This window comes from Equus przewalskii, chromosome 27, assembly GCF_037783145.1.
Source record: "Equus przewalskii isolate Varuska chromosome 27, EquPr2, whole genome shotgun sequence".
Lineage (NCBI taxonomy): Eukaryota > Metazoa > Chordata > Mammalia > Perissodactyla > Equidae > Equus > Equus przewalskii.
The window spans coordinates 39,002,150-39,029,692 of NC_091857.1; the positions used below are offsets into that span (position 1 = coordinate 39,002,150).

At 53.6% G+C, this 27,543-nt stretch overlaps 1 protein-coding gene across 4 annotated transcripts in view; it reads left to right on the top strand.

Annotated features, from left to right (window-relative positions):
- The first annotated feature begins 384 nt into the window (after positions 1–384).
- Positions 385–27,543, top strand: part of RRP1 (ribosomal RNA processing 1) — a 48,678-nt gene continuing 21,519 nt past the window's right edge. For 3 of the 4 annotated variants that reach the window (XM_070597467.1, XM_070597464.1, XM_070597463.1), the window contains exons 1-11: positions 385–2,227; positions 3,415–3,497; positions 4,952–5,009; positions 6,559–6,644; positions 8,452–8,513; positions 10,858–10,987; positions 11,078–11,142; positions 11,373–11,566; positions 14,405–14,484; positions 15,208–15,305; positions 15,562–15,581. In XM_070597467.1, the coding sequence (XP_070453568.1) occupies positions 2,095–2,227; positions 3,415–3,497; positions 4,952–5,009; positions 6,559–6,644; positions 8,452–8,513; positions 10,858–10,987; positions 11,078–11,142; positions 11,373–11,566; positions 14,405–14,484; positions 15,208–15,305; positions 15,562–15,581 (1,009 nt within the window). In that variant the 5' untranslated portion in view covers positions 385–2,094. Of the gene's footprint in view, positions 2,228–3,414; positions 3,498–4,951; positions 5,010–6,558; positions 6,645–8,451; positions 8,514–10,857; positions 10,988–11,077; positions 11,143–11,372; positions 11,567–14,404; positions 14,485–15,207; positions 15,306–15,561; positions 15,582–16,959; positions 17,074–18,249; positions 20,612–27,543 lie in introns of those variants that run through there. The other variant, XM_070597466.1, reaches the window with a different exon arrangement.

The following is a 27,543-nucleotide window of genomic DNA, read 5'->3' on the forward strand; positions in this document are numbered from 1 at the left end:
TTTCATCATGACACTTCACCCCCACCATGCACTGCACAGTTATTTCCTAAAGTGAGGACACTCTTCTCCATCACGTATTGGCAAACTGTAGTCCGTGGGCTGAATCTGGCTCACCACCTGTTTTTGAAAATAGGGTTTTACTGGAACACAGCTGTACCCATTCATTTACATATTGTCCGTAGCTGCTTTTGTGTTACAATAGCAGCTGTTTGGCCCACAAAGCAGAAAATATTCCCTGTGTTCCCTGTGCAGAAGAGAGTTAACACAAACCCCGACTGCTCTCCTGAGAAAGTCCTGCTCACGAGGCTGGCCGTTGGCTGGTGTCGGGGAACATGGATTTGGGGAGGGTTCCCATCTCCCTCACTGTGATAGGAGTGCCTCACTGGGTGTACACCCTTTGTACAAACTATATGGCTTGTGCTAACACTGGCTTTCCCTCTGGCAATCTGGAATTTTGGTGCCCATGTGACCAGCCCCAATAAAAACCTTTGCTGTCCATCTCTGACAAGCTCCCTGGTAGATGGCATCTCGAATGCCTTGTCACAGCTCCTTGCTGGAGAATTAAGTGAGTCCTGTGTAACTTCATCGGGAGAGGATTCTGGAAGTTTCCTCCTGGTTTCCCTGGATTTCTCTCTTTTCCCTGTGCTGATTTTGCTCTGTATCCTTTGTATTCACAATACATCATAGCCGTCAGTACTCCTAGGAAATCAGCACACCTGGGGGTGGTCTTGGGCTTCCCTGACACATGGCCCTTTACAAAAAAAGTCTATTGAGCCCATTTTACATAAAATCATTGTTTCACCTAATAAACAATTATCTTGCACTGTAACCTAACATATAGACTAGTGTCAGCTTAAAAACAAATTCATATGTAAGTTTATCCTCAAAATGAGTTTATTCGGAAATAGCACAAAGATTTGCAACTTGGGACGCACCTGCTGCAGGGAACCATAGGCAAACCCAGAGAACAAAGAAAGGGAGCTGCCTTTATAGAGAAAAGGGGGAGAGGGAGGGGCTGTTCTAAAGGAAAGTTCATTGAGGCTCAGGAGCAGCTCGCCAGGGCTGCAGCGTTTCTCATTGGCTGAGGTGCGGTGTTCTGATTGGCTGGGCTGTTGTTTGATTGGGAGAGAAATCTTCCTTCAGTGTAAACTAGTTGTACTTCTTGTCGGAGATGAATGCGCCTGTCTCTTCCTGTTTGGTGTACCTGACCGTGTGTGATGAGGGTGAGAGCTCCTGCTACAGGTCTTCCCGACTCCAGTTTACTTAGGGTTTCTTTTATTAATTTCCACACTATATGCAAGCTTTCCCAGTTGTCCCCAAAAGGACGTTTATAGCTTTCTCTTTGATCCAGGATCCAATCAATATTTGTATGTTGCATTCCTCCTCTTTTATGTAGTCATTCCTTCATTCACGACGTTAACTCTGTGAAGAGTTCAGGACAGTTGTCATGCGGACTGTCCCAGGTCTGGGGTTGTGGCTGTTTCCTCGTCCACGTGGACGACCATCCTTAAGTCCTGACAGCGGCGGTAGAGCTCCAAAGGCTGGACCAGGGTTGGGTAGAGGTGATGCTGCCGCGCAGGTGGGGGCGCCTGCCGGAAGCGGTATGCCTTACGGGGCGGGGACTGGTACTCATGCAATACCCCGGCCCTGACCACCTTTCTCTGGCCCTTGGGACGATTTCTGATAACCTTCGCCTGAATCAACGATTCACTGGGGGCGGCACAGGGCTTTCTCCAATTCTACTATTCCTTCTTCCTGTGCTCGCTGTCATTCTTTGGTAAAGAAGAGCCTTTTCCCAGCAATCGGGGTGCACTACAACCCCCTAAAAGTCGGCCATACGGTTAACGACCTCCCTTTAATAGTTACAAGCGTCCAGAATGAATGTCCGCTCAGACGAGGGCCAGGGGGGGACGCTGTCTTTGCACCTCCTGGCCACTGCGAGGCGGTGGCGTGCGGCTCGGGAGAGGCCGGCGCTGACCTGTGACGTCACGCCACGCGCCCGGGGTCGACCGGCTCTGTCGTGTTTCGTCACGCCGTACGTCTACGCTAAGCGGCGCGGTCGCGGGAGCCTGGGGGGTCCCGGTGGCGGTCGCCATGGTTTCGCACGTGCAGCTCCCGCCCGAGATCCAGCTGGCGCAGCGCCTGGCGGGGAACGAGCAGGTGACCCGGGACCGGGCGGTGAAGAAGCTCCGGAAATACATCGTCGCCAGGACTCAGCGGGCCTCAGGTTGGCGCGGGGCTGAGGCTGTGGGCGGGGGTCGCCTCGGGGGCCGAGCCGGGCTGGGCGGGGGGCGGAGGGCGGCCAGGGGCGGCGGCAGCAGAGGCTAGGGGGTCCTGCAAACCGCGTGGAGCCTCCACGTGGCCGGGCGGTGCTTCCCACGGTCCCCGCCCCCGGAGCGCTCGGCCTTGCGCCCCTGCCCACACCCAGGCGGCTCTGCAGCTGCTCGGCCCACACCTCGCGGGACCGTGACCCCGTGTCCCTCTGCCTGGACACCCCATCCTCAGCCCCGTATTTCTTTTTCCCACCTCAGACCTCCCTCCCTCTGGGAACCAGTCCCCCTCTCAGACCATATACACCGGTACCCCTGTTTGGGGCATCCTGTATTTTTTTCTCAGAGCGGCATTTGTCACTATTTGTAGTTTTCTCTTTATGTAACTATTGGGTTGTCAACTGAACTTCACTATAGTGTACGCTCTGCGAGGGCAGACAACATGCTTCCTGTTAACTGCTGTCTGTAACAGCGGTTCTCAAAGTGTGGAACCCCGCGCACCCCCATCAGCTTCAGCATCACCATCCCCTGGGCATTAATTAGAACTGCAAATTCCTGTGTTCCATCCCAGCCCTGCTGAATCAGAAACTGGCAATCTGTGTAGGGCCATCAATCTTTTTTAAGATGCCCTCCAGGTGATTTCCATACTAGAGTTAACGTCTGAGTTCCAGGAGCACCGTGCCAGACACATAGTTAGGACCTCAGTAAATATTTCGAGTGATTTTGTATATCTGGCTCCCTTACTAGCCTGAATGAGTTAACTTTTTCTTTTAAAATTTGAGGTATAACAGAATGTGCACAAACCCCAAGTGTAATGCTAGATGAAGTCTCAGCATCAGATTCATTGCTGTCACCACCATCCAACTCGGGAAAATGATGACTCACTCAAGTTTGAATCTCCAAAAACGGAGTATGGGGCCTGATATCTGTAGATTGAAAGAATGAAATGGCAGTTGCCTGGGGGATTCCTTACAGCCACAGGCCCCACGGGTTCTGAGTTGGGAGGATGGCTTGAGTGGGGAGGGCCAGGTACCTTCCCAGTAGGAGGAGTTTGGTCTGGCTCAGGTGGCCCCATTGCTCTGGCTTCATTCCTGGCACTGAAGGGTTGGCTTCACTTGGTCTGAGAGTTGCTGTTTTGGTACAGGTGGTTTCACTCATGACGAGCTGCTGAAGGTGTGGAAGGGACTGTTTTACTGCATGTGGATGCAGGACAAGCCTCTCCTCCAGGTGAGTGGATGGGAAGGTGGTGGAAGAAGCTGGAGCAGTGGTGTCAGTGGGAGGACAGACGGGCATGTGGCTGACCCTCATTTTAGTAAAGCCAAAGATACTGGGCGAAGTTTTACAGCTTTGATGCTGTTTTTTTTTATGGTCAGAGGGCCTGGTCCTCTGGTTAGAGTGTGTTCTGCACTTGCTGAGTTGTGCGCCATAGCGACACAGGTGATGCTATTGTGGGTCCTGGCATGGGTGAAAGCCTGGGTTCTCTGTTCTGTGTTGTCAGAGATTGCAGACTGAGCACTGAAATGATGGAAGTCAAGGGACCAAATCCAGGTCTTCTGAGACAAGGATTTCTCCGACTAGCCTTTTTATTTTGTCTCTTTAAAAAATAAACTTTAGGGGCTGGCCCTGTGGCCGAGTGGTTGAGTTCATGCACTCCAGCTTCGGCGGCCCAGGGTTTTTCCGGTTCTGATCCTGGACACAGACATGGCACCCCTCATCAGGCCATGCTGAGGCAGCATCCCACATGCCACAACTAGAGTGACCCACAACTAAAAAATATACAACTATGTACCGGGGGGCTTTGGGGAGAAAAAGGAAAAATAAAATCTTGAAAAAAAACCTTTATTTTTTTAGGGCAGTTTTAGATTCACAGCAAAATTGAGAGGAAGGTGCAGAGTTCGCATGTACCCCCCCCGCCCCACATGTGCACAGCCCCCCACTGTCAACGTCCTCCACCAGAGTGGGACAGTTGATGAACCAACATTGTCACATCATCATCACCCAGAGTCCATAGTTTCCTTTAGGGTTCACCCTTGGTGTACATTCTGAGGGTTTAGATGAGCATGTAATGTCTTGTCTCCACCATTGTGGCATCTCACCGAGGAGTTTCACTGCCCTAAAATGCTAGTGTTTCTAGAGCAGTGTTGCTCAGGGTGTGGACTGTCTGCTCTTCTTTAAAATCACCTGGGTAGTGAGGGTGCTTGTTTAACATGCAGATCCCTGTGCTGTGTTCCATGCCTGCTGAATGGGATCTCTCCAGGGGAGGGTCTGGAATCATCTCTTCAGCCAGTGCGCCAGGCGATGCTTGGTGCGGTGATGCAGGCAGACAGGGAGCAACTTACAGAGTCTGCCCAGCCCCTTCTTTTTGCTGGTCAGGTGCCTCCCTGCTCTCTGGCGCCCCCTCTTTTGACGGTCCACCTCCTACGCTTGGGGCTCGGCCTCTGTCCTGAGGGCACTTACTGCCCTTGCGTGTTTCGAGACTCTGGGCCCCGGCTGTAGGAGAGGCCTTTCACAGTAGGGGTGAACTTGCAGACCTCAAGCTGCTGGGCTGAAAGAGCCAGTGGAAGCCGGTTCTCACGATGAGGGAGTGGACAGTTGAGTGCGTTTGTCTTTCTGCTGTTGCATGTTGTTGTAAGAGCACATTTCTCCAGGGACTGAGGGAGTTTTTACTGTTTCCTGCACAGGAGGAACTAGGAAGGACCATTTCCCAGCTCATCCATGCTTTTCAGAGTGCAGAGGCACGTGAGTATCCTCGCCTTGGGCCAGAATCGCAGTGAGTCAGCTGCCAGACGCAGGCTTGTGTTCTGAGAGCGAGAGCGGTCCCCGTTCTGGCTGGCTTCTGCTGGTGCTTATGTGTAAAACACTGTTCTGAGTGTCCAGCACGTGTTAACTCAGTTACCCAAAATAGGCTCAGCTCAGGAACCTCAAGGGCTGGAATCTTAGGTTTTAAAATTGGAACGGAAAGCTGGTGTGGTGTTACCAAGCTGTTTGACCGAATCCCACCTGCTGCTTGTGAAGTTCCTGCAGTGCGCTTTCCTAACTCTTCCCTTTTTGTCCTCACCAGGGTCAGGAGTTCTCACCCGTGCTGCCTGCCTGTTGGAGTCACTTGGGAGTCTTTAGAATCCTGGTGTCCAGACCCTGGTCCAGTTAGATCAGGCCCTGGGGCTGGGGCCTGGGCACCAGCGTTTTCCACCTCCCTGTGCTGCTCCAGGAACAGCCGAGGCTGGGCAGCGTCTCTGGCATAGACCGCGAGGACTGATGCTATGTGGGAGGGGTGTATTCAGTTATACCTAAGTAGGCAGAGTAGTCAAAATTAGGGGCTGTGCAAACAGTTGCAGTAACTGCTCTCCTGGTTTGGGAGAGTCTAACTCATTTGAGTGGTAGTGGAGGAGATCCATTCTCCATGACTGCTACCTTCTAAGAACTTACGGAGGAGTTTGTTTCTATGCTCAGCAAAAGGCCAAGTACAAAGTGTTCGCCTTGAATGAGTGACACTTGAGCACAGTGACACTTGAATGAATTAGTGGAGCCAGGCCTGTCCATTACTGCACCATCTGACGAACCTTTGCTGTTGGAGAAGCCTGTAACAGGAGATAGGAGACGCCCCGTTTGTGTCCCGAGGTCAAGGTGTGGGCAGGGCTGGTTCTTCTGAGGCCTCTCTCCTTGGCTTGTAGATGCCGTCTTCTCCCTGTGTCCTCACATGGTCATCTTTCTGTTCATGTCTGTGTCCTAGTACCCCCTTTTGAGGGCGCTAGTCACGTTGGGTTAGGGCCCATACAATGACCTTATCTTGTCTTCATTACCTCTGTAAAGACCCTCTCTCTAGATAGAGTCATATTCCAAGGGACTAGGGGTCAGGACTTCAACATATGCATTTGGGGGACAGAGTTCAGCCCAGAGCTCTCTGCATCTGGCATACCCGTTATCAGCAGGGTTTTGTGCTTGATTGGGTTGGTGGACCTCGTGGGGCATCATGAGGTCAGGTGGGTCCTCAGCCTGGAGAAGCACTGGCCCGAGCCCCTCCTGCCGGTGGCTCTGTCTGTTCTTTAGAGGATGTGGCTGCTGCTTGGGGCAGTCGCTGGGCTTTGCTTCTCTCTCTGAGGTTCCTCAGCCTCATTTCGAAGCCAGATCCATAGCACCACTTCTCAGCGCAGCAGACTCTGGGGCTGAGAACCCACAGGTTGCTGGCACAGGACGTCCTGACCAGCTTTCCTCACATTCTCTCACGCCACTTCCCAAAGTGGTTTCCTTGTTCCTCTCTGAGTCTCTTTTGGCCTCCTTTCTCCTCCAGAGCACCTGTTCCTTCAGACGTTCTGGCAAACCATTAATCGTGAGTGGACGGGCATAGACAGACTGCGCCTGGACAAGTACTACCTGGTGAGGACGCTGTGCGCTCTCCTGCTGGGGCCCCCTGCGGAGCCTGCACGGCAGGCGTGGGGAGCAGGTCTGAGCACCCGGCACCCGGTCCTTGCTCCCCTGCAGGGCCAGCGGGGGAGGCCAGGACACGGCAGAGAGGTCTGGCCCCTGAGCCTTCTCCACCCTGGCGGTGCAGAGCGTCAAGGCTTCACAGTGTGGAGACCCTGAGCACTGTGACCTGGAAGCCTAGTGGCGTGACAGGAGCCCAGACCTTGCTTGGGGTGTGTGTGCGCGCAGGGTTCCACGGTATTGGCCCTGTCTCTGAGGGGTGGTGGGTGGGCAAAGACTTCAGTCCTTAAAACACCACACAAAGCAGCTCAGAGGAGGAGGGATAGACTTGCCCTTCCAGGGAGAGTCGGTGGTGAAGCCGTTGCTTCCCTGCGGAGGAAGCCGCGCGGGCTTGCGCCCTGGACAGAGACCCTCGGGTCCGCTGGTGGGGTCCTGGCCTCTGACGGTGTTTTCTTCTGGGCGAGGACAATTAATATCATTGTCATATGCAGAATCCCCTTTTTCCTTCTTTCCGACGCTGCGTTTCTGTGAATTCAGGTTGCTGATCTGCCCTCAGAAACGTGGAGAAGACTGGGTTTTCCAGACTCAGTGTCTTGCTGCCCCCCTCGCCCCCATTGAACCACAGTCTCCTTACTGTGATGGTGTTCACTGGGACTTGGGATGGTCCTCAGATGAAGGGACAGTGTTGCTGTCTGAGAGCTGGTGACCTGATGGGGACAAGGGGCTGGGCCTCACTAAGGGCAGGAGCCCTGGGGGCTGCGGTTACTCGAGATCTGCCGCTTTGGCTCAGCCCCAGGTTAGACTTGGGCCAGCGTTATGTGGACACTGTGTGATGTCACATGTCATTAAAGTGAGGACTGGCTGGCGCTCAAGAGGGAAGGAAGTCAGATGCTGAAGCATGGGGCAGGCAGGGGGCCAGGGCCAGGCTTTGCACTTTCACAAAGTACAAGTTTACAGGAGGGGAGGTCTTAGTGTTAGCACGCAGTTTCCAGGGTGCAGTTGCTGGGCCCTCTGATAGGATGGGTTCTCTTGCTTTTTGAGACCCATTTCGATGTCCCCCTGTGTGACCACGTCTGGCAGCACTGGCCGCTATGAGGGCCCACCCTCTTGACAGCACTGTAGGCAGGGAGTGATGTAAGGTGTGCCCCTAGCGTCCCTGGAGAAGGGCGTCCTGCCTCCTGTGTGTGCTCTGTACCTGTCCTCTGTGGCCTTTTACCACGACCAGATCCCTCTGTGGGCGTTCTGGGTTCGTATCTGGAAGGTACGAAAACCGGGCCAGAGATGCCATGAGCCATTGTAAAGGGGAAGAGGGGAATGGGGAAGTAGGGGAATGGGGCAGAGAGCGTGAACTCTTTCTGTGTTGGGGAAGCGGTCCCTGGGCGAGCTCAGAGGGATGTTCTCAGTCTCAGGCGTGGGGTTTTCCGAGAGGGCTCTCTCCCATGAGGGGACACCTGTGCTTTGGTCCCTGTTCTCGCTCCTGAGGCAGGGGCCCTTCCGGTTCAGCTCTCCTTTCTGGTGCTGCAGTTGCTGCCCGGCTGTTTCCACTGTGAGCCTGACTTCCTGGCGCTCTGGGAAAGTGGGGGCCTCTCAGCCCCAGGGCAGTGGCACATTCTCAGGGCCCAGGGTCCCGAGGGCTTGGTGTCCTGTTCACCAACAGCTCTGGAGAGCCTGCTGTGCATTTAGGGGCACACAGGTGACCAAGGGGTAGAGGGGAGGTCTAGGTTGTGCCCCCACTCACAGGTCTCCTTTTGTGCCACAGCTCATGCGGATGGTCCTGAATGAGTCCTTGACGGCCCTGAAAATGCGAGGATGGGAAGAGAGGTGGGTCCTCACGGTGCGCCCTGAGGGCGGCCTGCTGCTCGCGGGCGATCCGGGTCCCTGTCACAGGGCCGCCGGGGTCACCTGCTTCTCTTAGTTGTTAGTCGTAAAGAGACATCGCCTTTACGTCGCAGGGTGAACGGTGGTACTGAAAACGAAGGCGTTTCCACAGCTGGGGTTTGCTCTTGTGTTCGTGGGAGTGTTTGGGAACCGTCTTGGTGCTGAGTTCTTACTGTGGTCAGAATGGAGTCCTCGCCTTAGAAGAAACGCACAGCTAAGGAGTGTTTTTTGTAAAACACAGTATATTCAGTTATCTTGTCAGAGGTAATTGCTCCCAGTTCTAGGCATATTTAATTCATCCAGACTTCTCAGTTTTGACGGTCGTGCTTGTGGTGGGGTGCTCTGTCCCCCCAGACTGTAAGGGGCCTGGGGTTCCTCAGGCTTCCGCCGCGTGGAGCTGCGCTGGGGGGATTCTGCCACTGCAGGTGGGGCTGGGTGGGCTCCGCTGGGCCTTAGCTCCTCCCCCACCCCTCCTGCAGACACGGGGACCAAGCAGGGGCGGGGAGGGGCTCCTGCCGCCATGAGCTGCTGCATGAAGCTCTGCGGCCACGTCACGGGCAGTCCGAGATCCACAACTCACAGTGCGTTCCTCAGTGTTCACTTTTAAAGTTTTTAAAGTTAATTTAAAAGTTTAGTTCTTTATAAATTTTTTGTAGTTACGAATGAGGCGTGCTTAGTTTAGAGAATTCAGCAAGCTTTTATAAAATGTTAAAAAGCAATTTTAACTCCAACAGATACTTACTTTTAAAGTATTGTTTTCTGTGTGTGCTACAAAAGTGGCATCGTGTCAAACGTGATGTTTTTATTCTATTTTACTGACGATGCATCAGAAACACTCCCGTGTCAGTGTGTTGTTGCTGTGTGGTTTTGGGTAGGGGGTAGGGTGAGAGAAACTGAGAAACAATAAACTTTGCATTGATTTGTAACTTAAAAGTGTACGTTAAAGGAGTTGATTTCAAGTGTATGGATACTAAAACTAGTACCTGACGTGAAAGTAGAGAGTGGGGCCCACAGCCCTGTTACTGTAGGACTTGGTTATCGTCTGGATAGCAGAGTTAACAAATTCTTGCCCCGGTCCACTTTTCTTCCCCCATATGAACAAGATCAGCAGGAGTTGGGGTATAGTTACCTGAATTTTTCTGAGTTTAGAATTACTGTGGGGGACTTTATGTTTGGGGCACAAGGGCCTCTGGTTGTGATTTGCATCCTAAGTTCCCGTGAGGCCCTGAGGCCCCAAGGCCCCGAGCCTCACCCGTTTCAGGACAGGTCTGTGGGTTACCCGGTGGGTACCCGTGACTGAAGAAGTAGTTCTGTTGTCACTGTCGCTAGTAATTCAATGCAAAGGTCATTTTGAAGAAGCTGGCAAGCTCCCGTTGCTCTGAGTAACCAGTGGGACTAGTTTGGTCCACTCTTCTAGCTTTTCTCCATTCTTACACCATGTTAACTAGTTTGTTTTCCTGGTAAATGTCTGTCAGTGTTACTGTTACCCCGGGAGGCGGTCTCCTGCACCTGATCTGGCCTCGGCTCATTTTTCCTGAGCCACAGACAGCATCCCTTTTCCTTTCCGGAATTGGTGACTCCACAGTGTTGCCGTGCATCAGCGTCGTCCAGGGAGATTCTAAGAGAATGCATGATTTAGAGTCAGGTGTAGGGATCTGCGTATTATCCAGCACCCAGGAGTCTCAGGTGCATCCAGACCACTGAAGGCTGGTCTCTGGAACTCTCTGACCTTGGAACTGTGGGCCCCTGAGACCACCGGAACAGCATGCTGGGGAGACCTCTGTTGTGACGTGTCACGGCCTGCGTACTCAGTGCAGCAGAACCAGGAAGCAAGCCCCTCCCCTTCTCTGGCCTCCCTCTGCTTGCTTTGCATTTGCTCTGTCCTGGCGTCCTTACAGAGCAGTTCCCAGCGAGGACAGCAGAGAGACGGGAGACTGGAGGTAGCACCCTGTGGCACCAGGCCTTCCCCCTGCCCTGCGGTTGTGAGGAAAGAAGGGGAGCCTGTGTGAAGGTTTATACACCTTTCACCTTGTAGCTCAGACTCAGTCATGACGTATGTGCTGGTGCTGGTGATGGTCGCATAGATCAGTTATAGCAAGAGTCCTTTGTGCTGGAGTGGACCCAGATTGTTGAGGCTTCGCCTGTGTGGATGTGAGTGCTGGGGTGTGGAAGACGGGACGCCTGCCTGTGATGGCGTTCCCCTCGAAGCTCCCCACTCAGGTAGAGGGGACACCACTGCCTCGTTGCCTGATGTGGCTGCCTGCTGATTTGCCTGTTTCTTTCTCAGACAGACTGAGCAGCTGCTGGAGCTGCTGACAACTGAGATCCTGCACCCTGACAGCCAGGCTCCCAATGGGGTGAAGAGCCACTTCCTGGAGATCTTCCTGGAGGAGCTGACCAAAGTGGGCGCCGATGAGGTGTGGTCGGCTCGGGTGAGGGCAGCGGCCGGGTGGTCACTGGGTGTTTATGAACGAGGAGCTGAAGTGGCCCCACCTCCTTCCCTGTAGCTGACGGCCGAGCAGAACCTGAGGTTCATTGACCCCTTCTGCAGAATCGCTGCCCGGACTGAGGAGTAAGTGGCTGGTGCCCTCCTGTCTGCCTCTTTTTCACCGGGTTCTTCAGGGTGACTGCCTTTGGGACGTCGCTGTTCCCTTTCGGGAAGAGAGAAAGACTTGTGTACAAGTGACAGGGTCACTGGGGGACCGTTGGATAGTGGGTGGGGACAGAGGGGCACAAGGAGTCAGCTTCTTCCCTTGAGTGTCCAGCCTGACGGGCCTGCCTCCCTGCCTGCTGCACCTTCAGACCTCTGGTTTTGCATAACATCACTCGAGGCATCTTCGAAACGATCGTGGAACAGGCCCCGTTTGCCATCGAAGACCTGATGAAGGAATTGGAGGAAGAGGAAGATGATGAGATGTCAGAGGGCGACGAGGAGATGTCGGCAGGCAAGGAGCGGGAGCGGGGACAGGATGTGCCATCCAAGAAGCCGTGGAAAGGTGAGGATCACACGCATCGGGATGTGATGGCACCCGTCCTGGTCTGAGCTGAGAGTGGCTCTCGCTGGGATCCCTGCATTCGCCTCCTGTCGGTCTCATTGTTTCTGCCCTCGTCCCCAAAGTCCACTGTCAGCCTGGCAGCCAGGGTGACCTTTAACAACAAGCATACGTGTCACTCACTCTCCTAGCCCTGGGTCTGTGGCCCCCGGTGTTCTCACAACGCCCTCTTGACTCCCCCAGGCTCCTCTCTGATCCTCTGCTCCTGCCTGGGCCTCTGCTGCCCTGCTCACCCCTCCCCACTGGTCTCTGCCCTCTGTCACTCTGGGCCCTGCCCCCACCACCCTGTGTAAAGTGCAGCCTCCCAGCCCCACCCCCAGTCCTTCCAGTGTCTCACTTCCTGGCAAACATCACTGAAAGTTGTGTAAATCTCTTGTTTGTTGTTCCTGGCCCGAGGAGTCCCCCCACCATGGGATGTCAGCTCCATCAGGACAGGGAGCCCGGTTGACCATAGCTGCATCCCCAGTGTAGCCCTTGGCACAGAGGATTGCCCAGTAGTTGGGGTGGGTGAGTGAATGGATGAGTGGACAGGACATGCCATGGCTAACATCCCACTGAAGGGCTTGGTGGCAGGGCTTGTGCTGCTCGGGCAGCGATGCTGTCTGGTCTGGTCTCTTCTGGTCTTGATGCTAACGTGGGTCCTTGCTGGATGTCAGTTAGTCTCATGTGGCTGACTCCTCTGGGTGACCCGTGCACTGCTTATCGTGTCCTGTGGCTGCAGGGGGCATGTCATCTGCCAGCTTCAGGATTCTTCCTTGCCTCTGCTTTTTAAAAAATTGTGGTAAAATACACATAAAGTTTAGTCTGTTACCCATTTTTAAGTGTACAGCTCAGTGGCATTAAGTGCACTCATGATGTGCAGCCATCACCACCATCCATCTCTAGACCTTTCCGTCTTCCCAAACTGAAACTCTATCTCCGTTGAACACTAACTCCCCATCCCTTCCCCCAGGGCCTGACACCCACCACCTACTTTCTGTCTGTGTGAATATGATGATTCTAGGAACCTCATATAAGTGGAATCATACAGTATTTGTCCTCTTGTGACTGGCTTATTTCACTCAGTACCGTGTTCTCCAGGTTCCTCCACGTCATAGTGCGTGTCAGAATTTCACTCCTTTTTAAAGCTGAATCGTACACATTCCATTGTACGGATGGACCACGGTTCGTTTACCCATTCGTGCGTCAGTGGACACCTGCGTTGGTTCCGTGCTTTAGCTGTTGCGAGTAGCGCTGTGATGAACACGGCTGCACAGATGTCGCCTTGAGACTCTGCTTCCAGTTCCTTTGGATAAATACCCAGAATGGAACCGCTGGGTCACATGGTGGTTCTAGGTTTAATTTTTTGAGGAAACTCCGTACTGTTTTCCACAGCAGCTGTGCCATGTTACATTCCCACCAACCGTGCACAAGGGTTCCACATCCTCGCTAGTGCTTACTGTATTCTGCTTTTTTCGATGGTAGCCATCCCCATGGATGTGAGGTGGTGTCACTATAGTTGTGATTTGCATTTCCCTGATGATTAGTGGTGTTGAGCATCTTTTTGTGTGCTTCTGGCCATTGTATATCTTCTTTGGAAAAAGGTCTATTCAAGTCCTCTGCCCATTTTTGGATCGGTTTGTTTTGTTCTTGAATTGTAGGAGTTCTCTGTATATTCTGGATATTAACCCGTTGTCAGGTATGTGAGTTACAAATATCTTCTCCCTTCTGTGGCTCCCTCTTACTCTGTTGATACTGTCTTTTGATGCCCCAAATTTAAAAATTTTCTTTAAGTCCAGTTTGTCTGTTTTTTCTTTCATTGCCTGTGCCTCTGCTGTCATGTCCAGGAATCATTGCCGAATCCAGCGTGATGAAGCTCTTGTCCTGTGTTTTTTCTGAGGGTTTTATAGTTTGAGCTTCTACGTTTAGTTGTTAGTCTATTGTGAGTTAGTTTTTGTGTATGCTGTGAGGTGAGGGTCCAGTTTCCTTCTTTGCACATGCAGATCCACTTTTCCCAGCACCATTAGTTGAAGGGACTGTCTTTTTCCCAGTGAGCAGTCCTGGTGCCCTTGTGGAAGGTCATCTGACGTAGATGTGAGGGCTAATTCTGCCCCTCTGGCTCTTTCGACCTTGCTGGCTGCTCTGAGGCTCTTGTTGGCCACACCTCCGTTCCCCAGCGTGGGACCCCAGCTGCCGGTGCATCTGACCTGTCCCCCCTCCCTTCTCACTCCCAGTAGCCAGGTCATCCGGCACAGGCAGACCTGGGCGTCTCCTGGAGGGCCCACCTGTGCCGCCTTCGGCCCTGCTGTCCTCATTCTCTGCTGCACACACCTGCCCCTCATGTCCACCTATCGTCCAGAACCTGTCTTCTGTGGGCAGTGACATCCGAGCCCTGGATGCCTGCCCAGCGTCAGGTCCCTCACCTGAAATGTCATCTCCCGCGGTCCCTCGATCCAGGCCCACCCCATGCCTGGACTCGCTGCTCTTCCTCCTCACTCCTGGAACTTCCAGCGCTACAATTTGCTGCCTAAGATGCCCACTCATAATTCTCCTCTTTAAGGACTGGTCAGGCCCCACCCCTTCTGTGGCATCTCGCTTGTTTTCAGGCCTGCGGTGGCACCACTCCCGTTGATCTGAGACTGTCAGTGTCCCTCTCGTGCTGTGGGCTCTCCCCAGCCTACACTTGCGTGCTCTGCTGGGTCGTGGGCCCTGGCACACAGGGCTCTTGGTCCCCAGATGTTTGTATTGGGATCCTGCAACACTAGGTGTGTGTCTGAGTTCATGGGGCCCTTTCTGTTCTAGGCTCCATCCATGGGACTGAACCTGATGTGGACGAGGAGCAGGGAGAAGATGACGAGGACAGCGCTGGCCCTGTCCTCCAGGTGGGTCTGGGTTTGTGGGCTGACCTCTCAGCTGTGCCCTCTGCTGACTCTGGAAGCTGGAGGGGGAGGCATTTGAAGGGAGATGGCAGCCATCCAACTTAGACGTGGGGCAAGGCAGGTGCTCTGGAGCACGAGTCCTTGAAAACAGGCTCTGGGCTGGGAGACCGGGCTCAGGCAGGCGTGCGTGCTTCCTGGTCTGGCTTCACCTCTCCTTGGCCTCCCCACGTCTGCTCCTGGCCCGCCTCATGGGGTGGGGGCAAACGAGATGGCGCATGCTGAGGGTCCCGCCCAGAGTCAGAGCTCAGGGGACAGGGTCTGTGCCTTCAGGAGATCGTAAATGTGGAATACTTACTGATGAGTTTTAAATACTAATTACTTGTTGAATTAAGATTTTTGGTATCTTGGGTCAAGTAAAATTTATCAAAATTGACCATCCTGGTTTCTTCCTGGTTGTTTGTGAGCGGTTCCCCGGGGCTGGAAGCTGCGGAGCTTGCCTTGGAGGCCCTGTCTCTGTCGGGCAGCAGTGCCCCGGCGCCTCTTTGCTGCCCTCGGCTTCTAGATAGTTGGCATTTGCTCAGGGCAGGGCGGGAGGATGTCGGGGCGTGTCCTTGTGATCTGAGTGGGAATCCACACACGGGCCAGGTGTGCTCTCTGCTCAGTTCATGTTCTGGGAACACTGGGAGGGGACTGACTCTGCCTCCACGGTGTCTCTTTATGAAACAGTTTGACTATGAGGCTGTTGCCAACAGACTGTTCGAAGTGGCCAGTCACCAGAGCACCCCTTCTCAGAACAGGAAGCGTCTCTACAAGGTGATCCGGAAGTAAGTGTGTCTCTGAAGGGGGCTGGTGTGCCTCCGCTGCCTGGGAGTTGCCATGTGCTTCATCAGCGCCGGCCGCCTTCGCTTGGCCCCCTCCCTCTCAGGAGGCCTCAGCCGGGAGGGCGGGCAGTCCTCATCTTCGGAGCTCGGCGGGTGGGCTCCCCCAGGGCAGCCCTCATACAGGGGCTGCCTTCTCTGGGTGCACCCTGCTTCCCCCAGGAGCCACAGCTGTGGTGGTGACCGTATCTTGTTCTTTCAGGTTGCAGCACCTGGCAGAAGGTGAGCATTTGGCCGCACACGGAGACGGCCCCCGAGTTGGAAGGCATCTCATCCTCTGGGGAGAGGATTGATCGTGTGTTCACCCTCATGGCGTGAATCATCTCTGTGCACAGAGCCGGTGGGGTTTCTATGGGAGAGAGGCGGGTTGAGGGACGCTGCAGCTCTCGTCGTAGTTCAGACCTGAGTGTGCGTGAGAATCCCCAGGAGGCTTGTGAAGCTCAGGGCTGGGCTCCAGGGGGATGGGGCCCGAGAATCTGCATTTCTGGTAAGTTCCGAGGCAGCGGATGCTGCTGGTCTGCTCTGCAGCCCACTCCACTGTTCGGAGTGTGGCTGATGGAACTGGGATGGCTTATTCTGAAAGGCAGTGTCCTTGATTGACGATTGAAGACATAAGCTTTTCCCCCTGTATTTCATTCTGAATAATTGTAAACATATGGCAAAGTGGATAGATTTTACAGTATGCAGATCCCTGCGTACCCAGCACTTCAGTTCTGCCATCACCATTTTACTGTCCTTGTCTTATCATGGATCTGCCCATGGAGCCCGCCCGCCCTCCCTCGGACTGTAAATACTTCGTGCTTATCACAAACTAGAGTCCAGTGTTCTTTAGGTAAAATCTACATACAATGAAATGCATGGGTGTTGTGCACATCTGGGGGGTTTGACCCACGCAGAGACTTGTGTAATTCAAACTCGTAAGGTACAGAATGTTACCGTTGCCTGGAAAGTTCTCTCGTGCCCCTTTCCAGCATGAGCATTTTTTTTTTTTTTTTATTAATGTTATGATAGATTACAACCTTTGTGAGATTTCAGTTGTACATTTTTGTTAGTCATGTTGTGGGTACACCACTTCCCCCTCTGTGCCCTCCCCCCACCCCCCCTTTTCCCTGGTAACCACCGATCAGATCTCCTTATCAATATGCTAATTTCCACCTATGAGTGGAGTCATATAGAGTTTGTCTTTCTCTGACTGGCTTATTTCGCTTAACATAATACCCTCGAGGTCCATCCACGTTGTTGTGAATGGGCCGATTTTGTCTTTTTTTATGGCTGAGTAGTATTCCATTGTGTATATATACCACATCTTCTTTATCCAATCATCAGTTTCTGGGCATGTAGGCTGGTTCCACGTCTTGGCTATTGTAAATAATCCAGCATGAGCATTTTTAAGAAATAGACTGTGATGTATGGTAAATGCTCCACGAATTGGCTCTTCCCGAGGCACTGACAGCACAGTTCTGCGCTGGGTGTGGCCGTGGCAGGTTAGAACACAGAAGTTGTGCAGCTGTTGCTTGTGGAGCTGTTGGAAGCCGTGAACACCCAGACGCAAAGCATCAGGCCTGCCCTCAGCCTCCTGATTATCTACCTTGGTCCCTAGGCTTCTTCCCTGAGGATGAGGTCCCGGAAAAAGCCTACAGGAGTCTGCAGGGAGGGAGGCGGGAGAGAAAGGCCAAGAAGCGTTTGCCCAAGTCCAGGTTGCAGAACAAGACAGGTAGGACCAGTGGTGTCATCTGACAGGGAGGGGCTTGTTTACCTGCTTTCCGTCTGCCCCCGTGCTTGTGCTCACTGGGACGCCTCTCCCTGAGGCTGGCCTTGAGGCATGAATCCCTCCTCCCATCCTGGCCCTCCCCACTGCCTGCAGCCCACGTGTCCTGGAGATGGGGCGCTCTGGCCCAGGTGCCCTGCAGCAGTAGGGGCTGCCTTGTGAAGCGTCAGGGCCTCAGGCTTCTTCTGGCTGGCCTGGAGGCTCTTGCCAGCTCCCTGTTCTCCTTATCTGCAGCCCTGGCCTGGGCGCCTCTCCCGGAGCCTTTTCCACCCCTGGACTGAGCCCGTCCGCTGCTCCTCGCCTTCAGCATCCTCCAGAGCCCCGTCACCTTGCCGTGCTCTCTTTCTTGATTTCAGAGGCTTCCCTCCCTCTTCCTTCCTCTCCTCTGTCCCCCCAACTGGTCTATTGTACTAAAGGCTCCTGTGCTTCTGTCACACCCTGGGCCTGTGCCCACCACACAGCAGGGGCGTGGGGCTGCCTGCTGCAGTGGGGATGGGCTGCAGAGCCAGGCAGGGCAGGGGCTGGGGGCACCCTCGGCTGCACGGGGATGCACAAGAGGGAGAGATGGTGCCCCCAGCCCCAGCTGAGAGCCCTCCCATGTTGTCCTGCACGTACTAAACCTCCCCACATCCCAGGATCTGTCCTTAGAAGGGTCTCTCGAGCCAGCCCTGCTCCAGCGCAGGCCACCACCCTCCACAGCGTTCCACACCTGGGCCCTGCAACGGGCGCTGGGCTGGCTCACACATTGATGCCAGGTTGGCCCTGAGTGCCGTCTCATAGCTCCATCGTGCACTGAATTGAGTCAAAGCTCTGGGCCCTACTTTGCGAGTCTGCCCTTTCTGACTAGCGTCACCTGCCCCTGCTCCTCTGTCACGCCTTTGCTGCCCACTTTTTCTTTCTCTTGATCCTGTCCTCACGCTGGTATTTCTGACGTCCACCTTCCGGTCAGCCTGCCTGTTGTGGGGAGGCAGCATAGATTTCTCACCTGCCTGACACCCATGTTCTGTGTCAGGCACGTGTGTGTTCTGTGTGCTGCCCTGGAGTTGGCACCTCGGTCAGAGAATCAGTGTGAAGGACCCCGGGCCCTCGCGGTGCCTTGCTCATACAGCCTTGCTGTTTCAGGGAAAGGTGGAAAGGAGGACCCGCCACCAGGCCTGAGCCCGGGATCTGAGAGGATGAGGCAGCGACGGGGCGTGGGGCCCAACCCCACTGCACACCAGGAGCAGCCTGGGGACCGTGGCAGGAGAGGGGCTCCCAGGAAGAAGCGGCGGCCCCAGGGAGGGGCCAGAGCGAAGGTGGCCAGCGGCCAGGAGCCAAAGACGCAGCAGTAGCAGACCCGGGAGAGCGGGAAGTGACGCTGCCAGGGCGGGTGGGCAGGGGTGCTCTCCCCGTGCTCCCCCCTGGGGCCGCTGAGTTGAAGCAGGGACACGGGCACTGGGCCATGTTCCCGAGACTGACGTGACTGCTCCCTGGCTCACTGTCAGGAAAGTGGCACTTAGTGCCCGTGTCCCAGAAACTGCTGCCGTGTGCTGACCTCGGCCAGGCCGGGACACCCCGAGACTTGACCTCTCCTGTCTACAGCCCTCCCCCGCAGAGGACTGGCCATGCGCTCTGCGGGGCGTCCAAAAGCACAGCGCTGCCCCCATCTTACAGACGGAGTCCTGCCCCTGTGCGTTTGCGCGGGGAGCTTTCCGGTGGTGTGTATTGACAGTGCCGGGTTCCCAAGTGGTGTTTCTACTTTATACCCGTTTTTGTTGCAGAAAATCTGTTTATACGTTTCTCAAACAAAATCTGGAAGAAGCTAGTGTTAGTAGTGGTTGTCTGGACGGGCTGTTACTTCCCACTTTGCACACTTGGGCTTGGAGTTGGCGGTGAGCGCAGCGCTGCGGCAGCCCTATGGCTCGCGGCGGACATGTCTGGTACGGGGCTCAGCTCCTCGGCCTGCCCCTCGTCTTCCATGACTTGGAGGCAGAAGTGGATCTGACATCCCGCTGGGCAGACCCATGGGCCCCGCATACCTCCCTTTGGCTCCTTTATGTTTGGTTTCAGCCCTGCTGCTCGTCCCGGAGGGTCCAAGGCAGCCACAGGTTTGCTGGGCCCTGACCAGAGCACCGTGAGGGGGCTCGTTCCAGGGGTGTGTGCTGGGAGGAGCCCCTGGCCCCGGAATGCCAACTAGAAGGAAAAGAAGAACACGACTTAGTGCCTGTGGATGGCTTCCAGGCAGTGCGGCAGCCATGGTCTGGTCTGCCAGCCGGGCTACTGCCAGGCCACAGTGTGGGGGTGACGGGCCCGGCCTGGGGGGGCACCCACAGAGGCTGAGACTGAACCCTGGTCCCCAGAGCCCTGCTGCCTGTGACATGTCCCCCACCCAGGGGCAGTCAGCGCTCAGCGGACGCCCCTTCAGTCCTGATGGTGGGTGGACAGGCTGGCTAGGGGAGCAGGGTTGGGCACAGGGAGAAGGGGCAGCAGCACTCACCTCCTGGAGTTCACGGTTCCCTTTCCTAAAGCACCTTGAAGGTGGGCAGGGCTTGGTAAGGGGCCCTGTGCCCTGGCTGGTGCTGCTGTCAGTGCTGTGTGTGTGTGTGTGCTGGCGGGAGTATGCAGTATTTTTCTTGGAATTCCTTTGGTCAAAAAGTGAGGAAACCACGCTACTATAGAAATTTCTGAGGGGGAAAAAAGCAATCGTACCTGACAGCAGTTCTTTTTCTTTTTTTTTTTTGGTGTGAAAGATTGTCACTGAGCTAACAGCTAACATCCGTGCCAGTCTTCCTTCATTTTGTATGTGGGACACCACCACAGCAGGGCCTGATGAGCAGTGTGTAGGTCCCTGTCCAGGGTCTAAACCCGCAAACCCCAGGCCACCTAAGTGGAGCTTGTGAACGTGACCACTGTGCCACCGGGCCAGCTCCCTGACTGCAGTTCTTAACCAGAGCGCTTCCATGGCTGTGTCAGCGCTGGCGTTTTCTGTTAACTGTTTCAGGCCTGTTCAGTAAACCTCTGTTGTCTTCAGAGCCCTCAGCTCACCAACCGCGGGTGCTCTCGACAGAACCTCGGTGCCCGCCGGCTGTTGACTGACTGGCAGTGTTCCTGCCGCGTCAGGAACCGTACTCCTTGGGCAAAATGGTGAAGCCCCGTGAGGAAACTGAACACACCGCCAACCACTGGCCCCCAGGAAAGCTTGTGTTCAAAATGTTTAAAAGTTGGCATTGTTTTTGTTTCCCCAGATGTTCTTTTTAAAACAGCTTTCTCGATATAGGAGTCACATCCCAGTTGATTCACCCACTTAACAGGTACAGGTCAGGAATTCTTCGTGTGTTTGGAGTTGTGTAACCATCACCACAGTCAATTTTAGAGCATTTTCACCCCAAGACACCTGGTGTCCCTTGGGTGCACCTCCCTCCCTGCCCCTGGCGGCCACTAGTGGGCTTTCAGTCTCGACAGATTTCCTCATTGGGGACTTTCAAATAAATGGGATTGAGCAGTGTGTGGTCCTCTGTGTCTGGCTTCTTCCCTGAGCTGTCAGCGTTCTTTCATGTCGTCGCTTGGTCAGCATTTCCTTCCTCTTGGGGCTGACTCTGGATAAAGCACGCTTTGTCCCTTTGTCCACTGGACGCTCCCCGCCTTGCAGTGGTTGTGGGTAACGCGAATGTACCCGCACAGGTGTCTGCGTGGATGTGTGTTCATCTCGGGCGTGTATCGGGGTGGAGCTGCTGGGCCAGGAGGGAGGGAGCCGTGTTTGGTTGTTGGGAGAACTGCCTGGCTGTGTCCACAGCGCTGTGCGTTCTACGTTCCCGCCTTGGGGGGTGGGCCCTTGGCACGGTGCCGCTTCACCTGTAAGCCCATGCCGTGGCCTCACCGCACTGGCACAGCTGGCCAGAGCTCACGGAAGGCCCCGCAGTGCCCTCTGCTTGTGCGCGGAGACCCTGCCTGGCCCTGCACAGGCCATGCACAGCGAGGGAGACCCTCCCCTGGCCCGCCCCACCCCGTCCCCATCTGCTCCCTCTTGGGGCCCCAGGAGGTGACTTCTAGGAGACGTGGCTCAACCAAGCGTGTGACCTTGGCAGGCAGCAGCCGCCCTGAGCCTTCACCTGCCTACCTGTACAGTGGGAGTAACGGCTGTGATGGGGATTATGTTGCTTTTCCTTCTGAAACAATCTCAAACTTACAAGTTGCAAGTCCAGAGAGCATGTCCTCCCAAACCATGTGAGAGTGTGCTGACCCGATGCTGGTCACCCTGAAAGCTTCAGGGTGCATTTCCTTAGCAGAGATGTTCTCTTACTGCACTGCAGGGCGGCCCTCAGGTCAGAGAACTGGCACAGCGCCCCACTGCCATCTAACCCTCAGGCTGTAGGACCCGTCCTTGTGCCTCTTTAGTCCCCTTTGCTCTGGATCAGTTCCTCCGCCCATGCTTGATGCCTGGGACTCTGATACTGGGGACATCTCAGGCCAGTGATCTTGCAGGACGCCCCCCCATGGGTTTCTGATGGGTCCTCTTATCGAGTGTAGGTGACGCCTCCTGGGCAGGAGCATCATAGAATCGATGTTGCTTGTCCCTGTGTCCTGCCCAGGCTGCAGGGTTTCTATCTGTCCTGATACAGAGAGCTCTCGTGAGAGTGATTGTGTTGGGGGAGTGGTTTTGGGACCCCAGTACTGTACCCAGCTTCTCATCAAACTTTCCATTTATTCATTGATTTACTTATCCCAGTGGCTCATGGTTTTCTGTTTTATGCAATGGGTTATAATGTTACTCTTTTCTTCTTTTTTTTTTTTTTGCGGAGGAAGATTTGCTCTAAGCTAACATCCACTGCCAATCTTCCTCTTTTTGTATGTGAGCTGTCACCACAGCATGGCCACTAATAGACAAGTGGTATAGATCTGCACCCAGGAACTGAACCCGGGCCACCAAAGTGGAGTGTGCCAAACTTAACCATTAACCACTAGGCCACCAGGGCTGGCCCTGTCACTTATTTTAGTACTTGGATATTCCCAGTGTGGCAGTGGGAGACTTCAGGCTGGTTTCGGTTCTCTAATGAGTTCCTGCCACTCTGAGTGCTCACTGGCTTTTGTTACATAAGAAGGCCGGCCCTAGGATGCACCTTACATAATTCATACCATGTTTTGATTTCTGCAAAGCTCAGCACTTTATTTTAAAACACTGGCTGGTATTTGTGTGGGGGGGGCAGAGGAGGGGTGGGTCTTCCCACATGCCAAAGGCCCTAGGACAGCACTTGTCCTGGAGCAGAGAGCCTGAGATGAGTTGGTGCCTGAAATTAGCTTCGTGTCAAAGCTGGTATAAGAAGGAAAAGGCAGAGATGGGGTGCCCCCCACCCTGAGCCTGCCCAGCCTGAGCTCCATGCCCCCATTTCTCATCACAGCATGCCGTGCTGCTGATCTGCACGTCAGGTCCAACAGGGAAACAGACCGTGTGTAGCATGGAGTCCTCCCACTCACCAGGGTGCCTGTCTGCTGGCTCTGCGCCTGGCTTGTGCTGGCGCTCAGCACGTGGGTGAAGAAGCGTCAACAGGGATGGAAGCTCAGAGGAGTGAAACGGCCAAGTGCGTGTGTCTCAGGGTGGTGCTGTGGAGAAGCACGTCACCGTAGACTTAGGGAGGCTGCCGGGGACCGACTCTTTCTTCGAAAGACAGCGAAGGGGCAAGAGTCACGCATCGGCCCTGCCCTTCCTGTCCCGACGCCCCAGACCCCTCCCTGCCAGAGGGTAGTCGAGAGCTCATGAAGGTGAGTTTCTCTTCAGAGAAAAAATAAATGAAGAAGGAACGGTGGAATCCAGATAACACCGTTGTGCAACCCCTAATGAAATAAGGGACCTTGGCGATGAAAATGCACAGGTGCTAACGTCACAAAAAGGAGCAAGCAGACGTACGTGCCTCCTGGAGGAAGAACGTGCCGCTGCCCGTGAGCACGTCTTGGCAAGAAGGAGAGAGAGAGTCTCTGAAGTGGAGTAAGCCTGTAGAGCTAGTGCCAGTCTACAGAAACGCAGGGGACAGAAGCACACGTTAAATGACAGTGGGGACCTGATAGGGAGCAGTGGCTCGCTCTGCTCGCTGCAGTCTGAGCCAGTCAATCACAGTGAGTTAGGGATCGGGGAAGGAAGTTTAATTAGATTAGCTGGCAAATTGGAAGATAGGTGACTAATGTCTCAAAAACCCATCTTCGAGGATTCCAGAATCTTGAGGTAGTTCGTTGGGAAATGGGCAGTGAGGAGGGGTCCAGGGATGTTGGTCTCCAGGCGTGACGGGCTGCAGGATCACATTGTTCCATCCTCTGTCAGCTGTGACGCATGCCTTGTAGGTGTGTTTCCTGCCTGTGGTCAGGAGAGAAAGCCATAGAGCGAACTTTTAATTGATCAAGCTGTCGGGGGGTACATACATAAATCAGGAGAGCACGTGAATGTTTTAGAGTACGTGCAGTGGCAGCAAGTGGTCACACAGAGGAGAGGCTGGGGCCATTTCGCGTAACAAGATGGCCTCACTTTTGCTCACTTACAGGCCCAGACAGTGTCCTCTGGTCTGGGGGAAACTCCGCAGGACAAACAGCCTGGTTCTTCAGCAGAAAGTTTGTCAGAAAAGAAAGCGTGGTGGTGGAGGAACCTGTAGTCAAGGAGAATGGAGATGCCGACTGTCTCAGTCTGTGGACTGTTACTCCAGTAGACGAACTAGGACAACGCGAGCATTGCTAGGACGGCAGGGGAGTGACGATCTCAGGAGACTGGACGAGACTGAGGGGTTATTGCCGATTCTGGCTGTGAGTAGGGTGTTGTTCGTAGGGCAGTCCAGAGACCTGATTCTGAGCAGTTTGCTCTCAAGGATGTCATGGGTCCCCAGGAGAAGAGGAATGGGGACCGAGGGCTGGGGCTCACGGTGCGTCAGCGTTCACCCCCGAGCTCGAGGCCGTGCTGTCAGGAGGTCCTTGTGTGTGTTTTTTTAATTGAGGTATAGTTGACATAGAATATTTGTTTAAAAGGTACCACATAGTCACTTGACATTTACATACATTGTGAAATGATCGCCACAGCATGCCAGGTAACCGTCTGTCACCATATAAAGTCATTATGATGTTATTGAGTGTATTCCCTACACTGTGTGATACGTCCCCGTGACTTTTTGCTTTATGACTGGAGGCTTGTATCTCTCGGTCCCCTTCACCTATTTCGTCCGCCCCGTCGACCCCTCCCCTCTGTAAGCACCACTTTGTTTCCTCCATCTATGAGTTTGTTTCTGTTTTGTGTTTGTTCATTTGTTTTTGTTTTTTACATTCCACGTATAAGTGAAATCATATGGTGTTTGTCTTTCTCTGTCTTATTTCACTTAGCATAATACCCTCTAGGTCCATCCATGTTGCAAATGACAAGATTTCATTCTTTTTTATGGCTATTACTCCATTGTGTGTGTGTGTACATTTTTTTCCATTCATCCATCGATGGACATGTGGCTTGCTTCCATATCTTGGCTATTGTGAATAATGCTGCAGTGAACGTGGGGGTGCAAATGAGAATGTCCTTGTTTGAAGGACATACACAAGCATTTTGAGGGTGGGAACCACTGAGGTTGGTGATTGTGGTTGGGAGTTTATTATATGATTCCTTCTTCTTTTGTCTATGAGATTTTACGTACTTTTTAATAAGAAATAGAAGAAATCTTTGGAAAATATTTTCCAGGTTTCCATTTTATTGTCACTGAATAGGACTTTAGCAAATAGGATGCGTTTTAAAAGCCAAGCATTTATATGAGAACATAGTAGATTTATTGGTTATATTATGTTGTAAAATTTAAGTAGTTTGCTTTAAATTGTCTCTTTCTGGTTTATACAAACAAAAAGTCTAAATCTAGATGCAATGCATGTGTCTTGCATCAGAGCCGGTCCCTAGTTTACTTATGAATGCACCATACACACACCTGGGGCTCTCCTGGCGGGTGCAGGCTGAGGGGGTCCCCTGGGGTCAGGGGGCCTTCGAGAAGGAGCCTGTGGAGGGTTGCACTTGGCAGGCGCCCTCCTTCCAGACCTGACCTGATGATGCATAGGTATATTTTTAGTGTTTACTAACTTTAGCTCTCTCTCCCTTCCTTCCTGCTTCCCTCGCCACGGGCATCCCCACTCTCAGTATCAGCACCACAGTTACGGCCTTGATGGCACTGTTTGCCCTGACCTTTCGCTGGACGCCCTCCCACTGCATGACGTCCCATGTGGATAGCCAGGGGGCTGTGGGGCTTAGTAACTCGCCAGGCTCTGGACACAGACTAGCCTTGCTGCCCACCCCTCCCTGCCTGAGTGTCCCCTGTGACCTCAGCTCCGTGCCACCAGGGCTGGGGCCTGTGAAGGAGCTTCCTTGCCAGTGCCAGTGGACCTCCTGCTGGTTCTGCCACAGGCATCTCAGGACGTGGGAGGCTGGGAGCAGGGCCTGGCCCCGCCTCCTCCTGCTGTCCATCAGCATCTGCAGTCACAGATGCTCCAGCTGGCAGTTCCCTGGGGCTCACACAACCACTCAGATGCCCATAGATGGGCAAGTCTGCCAGAGGCAGGGAGCAGGTGAGGGGCAGCAGAAGGGGGCAACCAGCTGCCCTAGGCAACATTTAGGGCCATTCAGGTGTGGGCGCTCAAGCCTTCAGTCACATAAACCAGATGCAGAACCAGTGTGTGGCTTCATGCAGGATTCTGAGGGGCACTGCAGCCAGGCCAGGCAGTAGCACCCTGCAGTCCCCCAGAAGCCCCTTCGTGTGCCCCTCCCACTCACAGCTCCCCTAGAGCCAACCATCCTGACTTCTGCACTTCCATTGCCTGCGTGCTTCAGTGGGGTCATCACCCGAGTGTCCTTCTCTAGAGCCTGTGGTGTACTCCTGCCTGTGTATTATTTTTTAAACAGTTTTTATTATGGTAAGATACACATAAAATTTACCATTAGTGGTATTTGTACATTCACAATTGTTAACCTAAAAATAGCTGAAATTTGGGGAACCACCTATTCAGGTAGAAACCCAAGTAGTCCTGCTAGGGTTTTTAAAGAGGGGGAGGCTTGCCTGAGTCCCTTAGAAAGAATTTTAACTGGGGCCAGCAGCAGGAAGCTAGCCCTGGCTAATCAGGATTGCTTGCAGAGACTGTCCGGAGCAGAAGGTCCAGCACTGTGACAGGCTGTGGGTGTTCTTGCAGCGTCCTTGGAATACGTGCGGTTTGGCCCAGTTCAGAAGTTCACGGTTCCGCTTGGTGAGGATGTGCACAAGGCCCATTTTCCTAATGGCTCCTGGCTCTATTTTAAAACCCCTGACATAAGTAACTCCATTCGTTTCACGTTTCACGTTTTCCCTTTTGATCAAGCTCTTTCTCTGAAAGCATTGCTGATCGACCATAGGTTTGCTCAGTCCCACGTTGCTGGGCTAGAGCTGTCCCAGAGAGTCGTGTCCGACGCTGGGGAAATTTTTAATCTCCGATGGTTATTCCAAGGAGTCAGTGTCATAAGGGTTAGGCCACATTTGAGTAACAAGGAGGCCATCAGGAAATGGCTCTTGGGCAATTTCCTCATCTGGGAATTTCATCGAGGGACTTGAAGGCCCAGGTGAATGAGCCTTTTTATCGTTTTGATCCACTGAGTGACCGTGATCTGGAGCAGATCTGCGTTATTATTAGCATAAGAAATTTAAACACAATCACACATAGCAATGTTCCGGTAGTAATCATTATCAATATTTGAAGTCCTGATTTTAACCAGGTGCCTAGTCGTGAAGGGAGCCAGCTAAAACTATCGATAGAGAACCAGAGGTGCTATTAAAAGACATTGGACCAGAGAGGTCCTGTGCTCTTTTTCTAGGTTTTGAGTTCTAGTCCAGCTTCACCAGAAGTGTTGACCCAGGCACAGCAGCGGTGTTGGCTATGGCATACATGCCCCTGTTCTGCAAGGAGATAATTGAGTGCTATTCGACTCTCTAATATCGCCCTTGCTGGGGAATCCATGGATCGTTGTCTTGGGCCAAGGCCTGAGCAGTGGAAGTTGCTAGTTTAGCCATGGTTTGGGATAAATTTTTCATTAACAGCTTGTTATGGATTGCCCCAAACTAAGGAACAAATCTCTTAGCAATGGAGAGGAGGTGGGATATGGAAAGGGGGCTGCCACATCTCACCTAACTCTATGACATTGCAGGTGGGTTTCTTCTTTAACAAGGACATGAATGCTGTGGCTGCCCACAGATGTTGTCCTGCCATACATCAACTCTCTAGATGTCCTGAGCCCCGGGTTCCTGTTAGAGTCACTTAGAAAGGTGTACTGGGAAGGGCACGTAGCACACTGCTAGAAGTGCACTTACAGATGCTTCCATTGACAGGTGAACTTAGGAACACGTTCTCACCAAGGGTCAGTGCAGCCACTGCAGCCCATTAAGGGGGCAGCTGATAACCATCTGGGCCCAGTAT